The 13,160-nt window shown below is 42.8% G+C and overlaps 1 protein-coding gene across 4 annotated transcripts in view; it reads left to right on the top strand.

Moving 5' to 3' along the window:
* Positions 1-13,160, top strand: part of DPYD (dihydropyrimidine dehydrogenase) — a 1,626,828-nt gene that overhangs the window by 1,378,638 nt on the left and 235,030 nt on the right. For all 4 annotated transcript variants that reach the window (XM_077278231.1, XM_077278232.1, XM_077278230.1 and 1 more), the window contains one exon: positions 6,665-6,807. In XM_077278231.1, the coding sequence (XP_077134346.1) occupies positions 6,665-6,807 (143 nt within the window). The remainder of the gene's footprint in view (positions 1-6,664; positions 6,808-13,160) is intronic.

Raw genomic sequence — 13,160 nt, 5'->3', positions numbered from 1 at the left:
AAAAGTATTTAGTCAGTCAGCAATAGTGCAAGTTCCACCACTTAAAAAGATGAGAGGCGTCTGTAATTTACATCATAGGTAGACCTCAACTATGGGAGACAAACTGAGACAAAAAAATCCAGAAAATCACATTGTCTGTTTTTTTATCATTTTATTTGCATATTATGGTGGAAAATAAGTATTTGGTCAGAAACAAAATTTCATCTCAATACTTTGTAATATATCCTTTGTTGGCAATGACAGAGGTCAAACGTTTTCTGTAAGTCTTCACAAGGTTGCCACACACTGTTGTTGGTATGTTGGCCCATTCCTCCATGCAGATCTCCTCTAGAGCAGTGATGTTTTTGGCTTTTCGCTTGGCAACACGGACTTTCAACTCCCTCCAAAGGTTTTCTATAGGGTTGAGATATGGAGACTGGCTAGGCCACTCCAGGACCTTGAAATGCTTCTTACGAAGCCACTCCTTCGTTGCCCTGGCGGTGTGCTTTGGATCATTGTCATGTTGAAAGACCCAGCCACGTTTCATCTTCAATGCCCTTGCTGATGGAAGGAGGTTTGCACTCAAAATCTCACGATACATGGCCCCATTCATTCTTTCATGTACCCGGATCAGTCGTCCTGGCCCCTTTGCAGAGAAACAGCCCCAAAGCATGATGTTTCCACCACCATGCTTTACAGTAGGTATGGTGTTTGATGGATGCAACTCAGTATTATTTTTCCTCCAAACACGACAAGTTGTGTTTCTACCAAACAGTTCCAGTTTGGTTTCATCAGACCATAGGACATTCTCCCAAAACTCCTCTGGATCATCCAAATGCTCTCTAGCAAACTTCAGACGGGCCCAGACATGTACTGGCTTAAGCAGTGGGACACGTCTGGCACTGCAGGATCTGAGTCCATGGTGGCGTAGTGTGTTACTTATGGTAGGCCTTGTTACATTGGTCCCAGCTCTCTGCAGTTCATTCACTAGGTCCCCCCGCGTGGTTCTGGGATTTTTGCTCACCGTTCTTGTGATCATTCTGACCCCACGGGGTGGGATTTTGTGTGGGGCCCCAGATCGAGGGAGATTATCAGTGGTCTTGAATGTCTTCCATTTTCTAATTATTGCTCCCACTGTTGATTTCTTCACTCCAAGCTGGTTGGCTATTGCAGATTCAGTCTTCCCAGCCTGGTGCAGGGCTACAATTTTGTTTCTGGTGTCCTTTGACAGCTCTTTGGTCTTCACCATAGTGGAGTTTGGAGTCAGACTGTTTGAGAGTGTGCACAGGTGTCTTTTTATACTGATAACAAGTTTAAACAGGTGCCATTACTACAGGTAATGAGTGGAGGAAAGAGGAGACTCTTAAAGAAGAAGTTACAGGTCTGTGAGAGCCAGAAATCTTGATTGTTTGTTTCTGACCAAATACTTATTTTCCACCATAATATGCAAATAAAATGATAAAAAAACAGACAATGTGATTTTCTGGATTTTTTTGTCTCAGTTTGTCTCCCATAGTTGAGGTCTACCTATGATGTAAATTACAGACGCCTCTCATCTTTTTAAGTGGTGGAACGTGCACTATTGCTGACTGACTAAATACTTTTTTGCCCCACTGTATATCAAAGTCAAGGAGCTGACTGACACATTTCAATAGCTAAACCAAACCCTCTTTTGTCTATGAATCAGTTTTAATGAAGAAGGACTATGGCTTAGCTAATACAATTAGACAGGCAAGACTCTTTATATAATGGCCCTTCCAGAAAAGCAGAGTCCTTTAAACAAGCGCCGATTGCTCTATACAAACTAAGCATAGGTTATTTTAGGTGCACCAGACTAACAAACATTCAAGACCCACTGAACGATCATTTATGCGATCATTCTGTCTGCCTAGAATATGGTGTTATCAGCAGAACATCTCCTGTTCATATGGGGTGATGTGCTGCCAATAAGAATGATTTTTATGCTGGAATAAAAGCCATAGCACTCCACAGACAAGCATGTTATTATTTTGGAAGCATTCAAATAACTTTTTTAATTAGTCAACTCCTTTAAATAATAAAACTGGCTTTCTAGATCTAGCATTAGAGCGAGATTATATAATATATACCATATTGTTTCATTATGAATTGTAATATGTAAACTGTATACACCACTTAACTCATCAGCCCCCGCTAGTGGTGGCTTCAGACAGACAGAATTTATTAATTTTCTCTTCTACGTAACTGCAGAGCGTCTTGAGCTCTGTATCAAAAGAATGGATCTTTCACTGGTATAAAGCTAGATTAGGATATTACTGAGCACAGAGATCTATTTAGGTTTAAAACCTGTGGTTAAGAGTGTAAGTTAATTTTTTGAGTATTTTTACATTATAATTATATACTGCTTATGTATCTTTTTTAAGTAAAATTTTGAAATATTCCAGGTTCCTGGAATTACCATGCGGAATATGATTAGGTTATTAGGATGTTCGTGATAATATGCAATTGAAAAACAGGAGATGGGGAATACTCTATCTTGGTACCATGTGGAACAGATAATGATCTTCTGCAGGGTTCTAACAATTCTTATCTGTCACTCCATATTCTGCTGGAGAAAATGTCATTAACAAAAGCTGTAGGGAAGCACTTAAATAACCAGTGGTTTATTGCATAAGACAATAGCATGCCTGTAGCTAGCTGAAGATATAGCTCTTCCTATTGGCGATTACCCGAGAGACCTTTTATATGTATAGCTATAAATGAGCAGAAGCATATTTGATTAATTTGATGTTTGCATACTGTTTTTTTTTCCATTAAAACTGCCTAGATAATAACGAGTGTTCAATCATGTATTTGTACAGGCTCATAGAATTGGGAGAGCATTCTAGAAACTTGTCTCCCCTCTTCTCGCTAGGTACTTATCCCAGAACTGAAGACCTACAGGTGTGTTTTTCCTTTAGGTTTGAAATGTTCACAGATAAAAAGTTCAAAATAACAATGTCTGAGTCGGCCTCAACCCAGCCAGGGTGTAATGGCGGCCAATTGCCAACAGCAGTTTCGGCGGCCGGCAGACTGTCCTCAGCAGAATGTAAAGGGAGAAGTTGTGGAAGGGATACAGGATCAGCCGGTCTCAAGCAGTGTCCAAACCTCAGGTGCAAAGGGAAAAAGCAACAACTCACTTTTACTGGAGCAGTTGATGATGATGATGATGAAGATGATTACAGCTCTCCTCAGTTATTCATTACATTGAGCCAACAGCCCCTCATGGTGTGATGACCACAGCTCTTGTCTGGCAATGTGGAGCAGCTCCTCGCTCCCACTGCATATAGCACTATACGTGTACTAAAACTTCTCTCAGCCTGGACCTTGGCATCCACGACACCTCAGGCTTACAGTAAAGTACCTCAGGTCTCTTCCCACTGCCGGCAACTAAGGATTGTATTAAGACATCACTCCTCTGATCCCTAACTGACATCGTCTGACACTTGGGCACTTTTTGGACTGAGCAGGACACCGATACCCGATACCAATACAAGTCAATGGGACACAAATATCGGAACGTAATATGGAGCTGCAGCGCCCCAGAGTCCTGGTCGTTGCAGTACTGATGCTCCGCCGCTAAGGGGGGGCTATGGTACGTCTGATGGCACTGAAGGAGTTCACCTGACCAGGTATCACAGACACCAATACACTTCACAGTCTGGCCTCCAGGGGGAGCTAAGGGTGCTATGTATTAGGCCACTCCTCACAATCTGGTAAAACTGGGGGTTGGATAGGAAGTTAGGGAGAAGCTGACTGGGTTGGAACCAGGCAACATCCTGTGGCAGAGGGTGTTGCAGGGGAAGATTCAGGGGGTCCCTGTCAGGGGTGGGATCCTGACAGAGGCCTAGCGAACAGGAAAGAACATTACAGGACCGCGCCTGCACTTCACCGCGGCGGTACCCCAGGAAAGGACAAGAAGCGAGGTTTATTGTGCTGAGTGAGAAACAAGATCAACGCAACAAGGAGAAACACCAGTAGGAGTCATGCTGTAAGATGAGGCAACATCCTACTGAGGCGTGTAGCCGGTGGCCGGAAATGCCGAGGAAGTATTGAGCTCCAGGCCTTACTTCAAACCTACGGCAGGACAGTCAGTTATAGGCGGGCTGTCTCACTCAAATCACCTAAGAAGACATAGGGGGCAACAGTTGGAGAGGGGCGACACTAGGGTCCCGGAAGAGCTCCGAGCCTACCCGTCATACGGGTGCGTCCTAGCCATATCATCTGGGGGGACGAAGAAGAACATCAAAATCGAGTTGTGAGGGAACTTCAGAAACAGACACAACAGTTGTGGGGACTATCCCGTAAGCACAGCAGGGGAGGACCACAACACACAAGCGCTAGAAGGTAGGCACAGATTTCCACCTGCAAAGGGAACTCTGGAGGTGCCATCGGACCGGCCGGACTCCCGCAGCCCGGTTAACCGTATTCCGGACTGAGGATCCTGAAGCCTTCAGTAAAGAGGTAAAGAGACTGCAACCTGGTGTCCTCGTTATTTACTGCGACCTGCACCGCACCATAACATCATCACCATCCACACCTTTCATGGGACGCCCCTCAGCAGGGTCACGGACCGGGTCTAGCCACCGTGACAACCCCAGAACAGAGACTCAGAGGCCCGGTACCGGGTACCCCTCGGCCCTGCGGCAGTGGGGGCGCTCCAGAGCGATCCTGGATGGTTCCCAGGGTGTGAAGGAGAGGAAACTCTCCTTCAGGCCCTGGGATCCAAATTCATGTAAAAAATAAAGAATAAAAATAAAAAATATGGATATACTCACCCTCGGACGGCCCCTGGCTGTCACCGCTGCAAGCGTCTGCCTCCGTTCCTAAGAATGCAGAGTGAAGGACCTTTGATGACGTCGCGGTCATGTGAGCAGTCACATGAGCGGTCACGCAACCAATTACAAGACCGCGACGTCATCGCAGGTCCTACACTCACTGCATTCTTAGGAACGGAGGCTGCTGGTTGCACCGCTGAGAGCCAGGGGCCGTCGGTGGGTGAGTATATCCATATTTTTTATTTTTATTCTTTATTTTTTACATGAATATGGATCCTGATTCCGATTTCCGATAACGCAATAATATGGGAACTCGGTATCGGAATGCTCAACACTAGCCATAACACTAATTAACCGCTGCATGACCATCTCTATCCTCGCCTACTGTATTCTCACCCATCCCTTGTAGATTGTGAGCCTTCGTGGGCAGGGTCCTCTCTCTTCCTGTACCAGTTATGACTTGTATTGTTTAAGATTATTGTACTTGTTTTTATTATGTATACCCCTCCTCACATGTAAAGCGCCATGGAATAAATGGCGCTTTAACAATAAATAATAATAAATAATAATTACATGTGTGTGTAAAAATGGCTTAAAAATGGCTTCTCGAATCATCAGAGTTCAGAAATTTGTGACACCTGTATTTGCATGAAGCCACAAGAACTTTGAAAAAAAACCCATAATTTCTCAGTAGTTTGTTGGGAGTTTTTTGATGCTACATATGTGTGGACACCCAGCAGTTGTGATGTGCATTGCAGTTTGCCAACAATTTGCAAACAAAGTATCATGAGAGATCGGTGTCCTTACTGACATCTGTGAGTGGGCTACAACTATAGATCCTTCTTTAGGAGAGCCATATTGTCTTTGAGCCTGTATCACCAAAATTGTGGTGTTATAATGAACCTCTATACATGCCATCATCAACCATAATTAATAGACCATAGGCAGATTCATTCTGACTCATTCCTTGGTCAAGCTTTCCTTCCTTTTAGGTAATGATTTGGGTTTATAGTTGAATCCCTTATTTAAATACCGTGCCTCAGATAGAGTGGCTTCTTTACGACACCCCAGCACCTATCACTATGGCCACATAATAATAATTTGATAATGATACTTTTGATTTTTATAGCACCAACATATTTTGCAGAGGGGACTTGTACACACAATATCAGATATTACTGAGTAAACAAAATTCAGCAGATACCAAGAGAAGTGAGGACCCTGCTCGCAAGATTATACGATGGCCCCAATTTTGAGGAAGATTTTGGTAGGGCAAAAAGGGAATATTTAGATAGTTGAGGGGAGATGATACTCGGTCTATGGAAATGCATTTTCAGGGCATGTTTAAAACTGTGGATACTGGGAATTAATCGAGTTTTCTGTTGTAGTGTTCTCCAGAGAATTGGTGCAGCACATAAGAATTCTTGGAGACTGGAGTGGGAGGTTTGGATTATTGAGGATCTTAGACTTAGGTCATTATCAGAATACAGAGCATGGGTAGGGGTTAGACAGCAATGAGTGATGAGATATAGTGTGGTGCAGAACTCTGGAGAGCTTTGTGGGTGACAGTGATAAGTTTATATTGTATTATATAGCAGATAGGCGACCAGTGCAATAACTGGCACAGGGTGGAGGCATCGTTTTAGCGACTGGACAAAAATATGACTATGGCTGCTGCATTCGGAATGGATTTGAGGGGGAAGAATTTAGTAAGAGAGAGATCGATTAGTAGAAAGTTGCAATAATCCAGACAAGACTGGTCCATGTGCCCACCTAACTCCATCCCCAGCTATGCCCCTGCAGAGCAGAGAAATGGTGTCCTAACTATAAGTAATATGGACACAATATTACTCTTATGTTATAATGATAATATTTATTTTCTGTTCTAGGCAATGCCATCAGACCAATCGCTCTCAGGGCAGTTTCTGCTATCGCTCGTGCCATTCCAGGATTTCCTATCTTAGCAACCGGTGGAATTGATTCAGCAGAGAGCGGACTGCAGTTTCTTCACAGTGGAGCTTCAGTACTCCAGGTATGAAATATTCTTTTTTTTATTTTAAACAATTTGGTGATCATATGAAAAAATAATGCTGAAACTGGGCTGAAATAGTGGTTCATTTAACATTTTCAAAGGATTTTGCAAGATGCAAAACCAGATGCCATTTTACATCTTTATGTCCATGGAATATGTTTGGTATTTGGAGCTCAAGTGCATGGTCTTCAGGGCAGAGCTGCTATATGACACACAACCTGATGTGAACAGATGTGACCTGTTTTGGAAGAATACTTTTCTAATAATTTAAAACCACTTATCAAGTGTATTTATGGGTTTCATTACTTCCTTCAAAAAGATAGGATCACATTTTACATCCGGCCACTGCAGGTGACTAGAACAGCTGGCCAATGTGCTGTCGAGTGATGGTCCTCTACTGCTCTGATATTGCTAATTTATCACAGGAATAGGTCTTTAAGATTGATGTAGTTGAAAGCCCAATTTATTAAAAAGGCCATCCCTAGAAGACAAAAAAAATATTCTGTATTTAAAAAAACAAACTCCTAACGGAAGCACTCCCATTGAGCTTGGTTTTAGTAAGTATTGTATGTATATAAATATATATGTATATAATATTTATATATGTAATGTAGTGTGTGCATTAGTATACTCACCTAACAGCATTTTCTCTGGATTCAGTGTTGTTCTGCTCCTCTTCTCAAGGACATCACCTTTTTAAGGTTTTGATAACCTTAGCAAAGTCCATCAAACCTTCTGCACTACTAGGATATACATTTATTAATGTATTAAATGAGAGTTGGAAAACTCATTTAATGACCTGTTGCAATAATAGAATATTTTGAAATGGCTATTTTTTTCATCTGCATGCCGTCATTCAAATTGTTTGTTCCAATGTTCCAAAAACTGGCCTTTATTAGTATTCACACTCTCAGTTGTTACATTAGACCTTTCAAGGAACTGGATTAAAATACGTTGTATGCTGCATTTAGTAATCTGATTTCTTCCTCGGTTCAGTTCTGTGCCTCATTGAAGAATATAGATGAAAAAGAAATAAAAATGTGTAAATGATGCTCGGGAGGGAACTGAATAATAGTGTACTAATAGCAACAAATAATGTTGGAAATAACAATAAAATATAAAAAAAAACTTATAGCTCTAGCAGGGGTTGGATGAGAGTTCACCTGAAAGTCCTCTCATAGAGATTCAATAGAAGATGCCCCCAATGATGCATTAAACAGTGTGATGATCTGTTACAATATGTGGGACGCACCACACAGCCTCTACATTTAAGGATGAACTCACATAGACACAACATCTCCAAGGGTTATCTGAAACATGGCTTGTCTCGACATTGTTTTGAAAAACAGGGGAATAAAGAACCAATACAAGTTACACCTATAGATCATGTACCAGTGGATACCCCAAATAGATTACAGTGTCTAAATAAGAGAGAAGTGTATTGGATATACAAATTAGATACTATTTATCCAAAAGGTCTTAGTGAGCTGGTATATCTTTTTAGATAAGCCATCCTTTAAGGTTTCTTGTCCCTAGTGGCCTGACGGATATCCTAATCATATATCCATTCCCCAGAAATGGAAATCTACTATATAATTGTCTAAGGGGTACTTCCGTCTTTCTGTCCTTCTGTCTGTCTGTCACAGATATTCATTGGTCGCAGCCTCTGTCTGTCATGGAATCCAAGTCACTGATTGGTTGTGGCAAAACGCCCACGACCATTGCCACGACCAATCAGTGATGCGAACAGTCCGGAAGAAAATGGCCGCTCCTTACTCCCCGCACTCAGTGCCCGGTGCCTGCATACTCCCCTCCGGTCACCGCTCACACAGGGTTAATGCTGGCGGTAACAGACCGCGTTATGCCGCGGGTAACACACTCCGTAACCGCTGCTATTAATCCTGTGTGTCCCCAATTTTTTACTATTGATGCTGCCTATACAGCATCCATAGTAAAAAAATTTAATGTTAAAAATAATAAAAAAAACAAAAAACCTGCTATACTCACCCTCCGTAGTCCGCCAAGCAGCTCACGCCGGCCGCCATCTTCCGTTCCCGGCGATGCATTGCGAAATTACCCAGAAGACTTAGCGGTCTCGCGAGACCACTAAGTCATCTAGGTAATTTTGCAATGCATCCTGGGAACGGAAGATGGCGGCCGGCACGAGCGGCTCGGCAGAGCTTCGGTGGATCCCAAGCGTCGGTAACCGCTTCCTGGATCTAGGCGCCAACGGAAGGTGAGTATATAACTATTTTTTATTTTAATTCTTTTTTTTTAACAGGGATATCATGTCCACATTGCTATATACGTGGGCTGCGCAATATACAACATGGGCTGCGCAATATACAACGTGGGCTGCGCAATACACAACATGGCCTGCGCAATATACAATGTAGACTGCGCAATATACAACATGGGCTGCACAATATACTACGTGGGCTGCGCAATATACAATGTGGGCTGCGCAATGTACAATGTGGGCTGCGCAATATACAACGTGGGCTGCACAATATACTATGTGGACTGTGCCATATACTACGTGGGCTGCGCAATATACAATGTGGGCTGCGCAATATACAACATGGGCTGCGCAATATACTATGTGGGCTGCGCAATATACTAAGTGGGCTGCGCAATATACTACGTGGGCTGCGCAATGTACAACGTGGGCTGCGCAATGTACAACATGGGCTGCGCAATGTACTACATGGGCTGCGCAATGTACTACGTGGGCTGCGCAATATACAACGTAGGCTGCGCAATATACAACATGGGCTGCACAATATACTACGTGGGCTGCGCAATATACAACGTGGGCTGCGCAATGTACAGTGTGGGCTGCGCAATATACAACGTGGGCTGCACAATATACTATGTGGACTGCGCAATATACTACGTGGGCTGCGCAATATACAATGTGGGCTGCGCAATATACAACGTGGGCTGCGCAATATACTATGTGGGCTGCGCAATATACTACGTGGGCTGCGCAATGTACAACGTGGGCTGCGCAATGTACTACGTGGGCTGTGCAATGTACTACGTGGGCTGCGCAATGTACAACGTAGGCTGCGCATTATGCTACGTAGACTGCGCAATGTACTACTTGGGCTGAGCAATGTACTACATGGGCTGCGCAATGTACTGCGTGGGCTGCGCAATGTACTGCGTGGGCTGCGCAATGTACTGTGTGGGCTGCGCAATGTACTGCATGGGCTGCGCAATGTACTGCGTTGGCTGCGCAATGTACTGCGTTGGCTGCGCAATGTACTGCGTTGGCTGTGCAATGTACTGCGTTAGCTGCGCAATGTACTGCGTGGGCTGCGCAATGTACTGTGTGGGCTGCGCAATGTACTTTGTGGGCTGCGCAATGTACTGCGTGGCTGTGCAATATACTATGTGGGCTGCGCTATACACTACGCATACGTATTCTAGAATACCCGATGCGTTAGAATCGGGCCACCATCTAGTTTAGCATAATGATAATGGTAAGTCTTTGGTGTTCTGACTTGCCCAAAACATATGGGTTCGAATCTAGCCATTTTATTTTTATAAAATCTTAATATATATTGATTATCGGTTTTATACATGGTTTTAATTTATAAATTGACTGTTTAGAGGTTTAATGTGTTTTATCAGAGGTTATATATTGATGTAAAGATATTGTGACTGTCGTGTGACATCTTGATATTGAAGGGGGCGTTTTTCGCAGGAAGTGATGTTTGTTTGCTTGGGATGTCATGAAGGTTTTGTATAAAACCTCAACTATTCCCAATAAGTGGAGAGATAGTGTGATGGTAATGGGGAGCCCTAAGTGTTCTGTCTCGCCCAAAACTTGTGAGTTTGATTCCAGCCAACTTTATTTTTTGAAAAAAAAAAATGTAATATGTAGCGATCATTGGTTTTTTATGTATATATATATATACTGTGTATATATATATATATATATATATATATATATATATATATATATATATATATTAAATTAGAGACTGAGCTTTTAGGTGGATAATGTGTTTCATCAGAGCTTAGATTTTGAAATAAAGCCATTGCAACTGGTGTATGACATTCTGACACTGGAGGGGGCGTTTCCACAGGAAGTGATGTCGGTTGGTTTGTAATTGTGATGCCATGAAGAGTCTGTATAAAACCACTGCTGTAAACAGATACTGTAAAATCTTTGGCCCTGAGGAAGTGGCAGATTGCCACGAAACGCATCGACACAATAAAGCTTTTAAGAACATTTCCATTGTGTGTGGTCAGCACGGATGCATTGAGAAACCCGGTCTTTTCCTTCCTTTTTTGTGACATTGGTATCCACGGGAGTCTGCAGTGACCACTGTTTCTTCTCATATTCTGCAAGGGGTTGTGACCATTCACATCCTCTAAAGGTGAGTGCACCTACCGTGTATTGTCATCCAAATTATCACTTTTATCGCCCTATGTGCGCTCTCACTCCTTAATTTCATGATCTGTTAAGGACATATGACAAAAACCTTCAGGAGAACCTGTAGGGCTAACAGACATCAGTTGACCACCACCAACACTGTGCCATTATATCCACACCATCTACTGCTATTGGTGCACCATTGTTTATTTCCCTCCCAAGCTCCAGTCTTATTTTCTCCTCGTACATTTGTTTCCTCGACCATCATTTTTCAGCATAAGTTTTGCAGGAAGGAAGCTCTCCACGAATTAGGATTATGATTTCCACACCATGGACGGACTTACCTTATGGTCTGCCTAATTCGATGAGTTCCCTAAGCTGAGAAAGGACTTTGTGGGGTAGACTCTGACATCACACGTGCTGTGGATTACACAACCTTTTGATCTAATACACCACTTTTATTTCTATTACTCACTGGAGTCTATACAACACCAGCGTGGGCCTAAGATGAACCACTTTCATTTTTTTACACTATTACAGATCTATGCATAAAACTGACCTGATTTACGTGCTACATGAGAACTTAGCCTTAGATGTATGAAGGGAACTAAGGCATTTGGAGCACTTTAAAAAATAAATTAGCTTAGACCTCAATAAGAATTTTGGACTTATTTATTTTATGATACAAAATTATACTTATAATTTTACTGTTCAAGACCTCCAGGATTACTACTACTACTACTACTACTACTACTACTACTACTACTACTAATAATAATAATAATGATAATATAATTGCAAAAAATGCTTAAAGGGGTTGTCCACTAATATGACAACTACTTTTCTTACCCCATGCTCAGTCCGATAAAACATAAAAGCCTATATTCATCTCCCATGCTGTTCCAGCAGTGTCGGCACTTGCTGTCCTGGGGCTCTCGTGCGGTTGCACGACACATGGTTCCAGGTGCCCAATCAGCACTGGTATCAGTGTCCCCACCTTCGGACAAATTGACAAATTGAACATGAAGAGGAAGCCAGAGATCAGCTGCAGCCCAGATGGCCTCTTCATGTTCAGTGCGTATATGCTTTTTTAATTAATCGGTGCCAAGTGTGGGGTATGACAAGGCCTTTATGTGTTAACTACTAAATTACCTTAGACCTTCAAATATATTAGCTATCAACTAGAGATGAACGGATTTGTTTGAGCAAAATATAAATTCACATTGAAAAGTAAATTTTTTTGTGCTTAAAATGCCCCCCCCCTCGGCATATACACGAGTCATTGTCCCAGAAAGATGGTGGGGAAGGGGGAGCGGTGGAGCAGCGGGTAACAGAGGCTGCGATTAAAGCCTGTGCCCGCTGCTAAAAATAAATGAATATTCACTGCTGTTCCAGCACACATCCTACTTACCTTCCCTGCGCGCACTCATTGCATCTCATTCCAGTGCCAGCAGCTCTTCCGGCTGAGCGATCACGTGTCCCCCGCTGATTAAGGTAATGAATATTCATCTCTCTCCACTCCCATTGGTGTGGAGTGAATATTTATTACCTTAATGAGTGGGGACATGTGATCGCTCGGCCAGAAGAGCTGCTAGCACCGGAACGAGATGCAGCTAGGGCACGCAGGGTATGTAAAAGGATGTGTTTTTTATAGGAACCATGAATACATGGACAGGGATAAGGAGCCATGCATACAGGGATGGGGAGCCATGCATACAAGGACAGGGATGGAGATCCATGCAGACAAGGACAGGGATGATGAGTCATGCATACAAGGACAGGGATGGTGAGCCATGCATACCAGGATAGGGATGAGGGGACAATGCATACCCAACTTATGCTCGGGTCAATACGTTTTCCCAGTTTTTCATGGCAAAATTAGGTGCCTCGGCTTATACTCGGGTCGACTTATACACAAGTATATACTGTAAGGGCTTATATGTTTCAAAAATAAAGTTACTTATTA

Source organism: Ranitomeya variabilis, chromosome 8 (assembly GCF_051348905.1).
Source record: "Ranitomeya variabilis isolate aRanVar5 chromosome 8, aRanVar5.hap1, whole genome shotgun sequence".
Lineage (NCBI taxonomy): Eukaryota > Metazoa > Chordata > Amphibia > Anura > Dendrobatidae > Ranitomeya > Ranitomeya variabilis.
The sequence above is the reverse complement of the archived record's forward strand: the minus strand, read 5'-3'. Positions and strand labels throughout refer to the sequence as shown.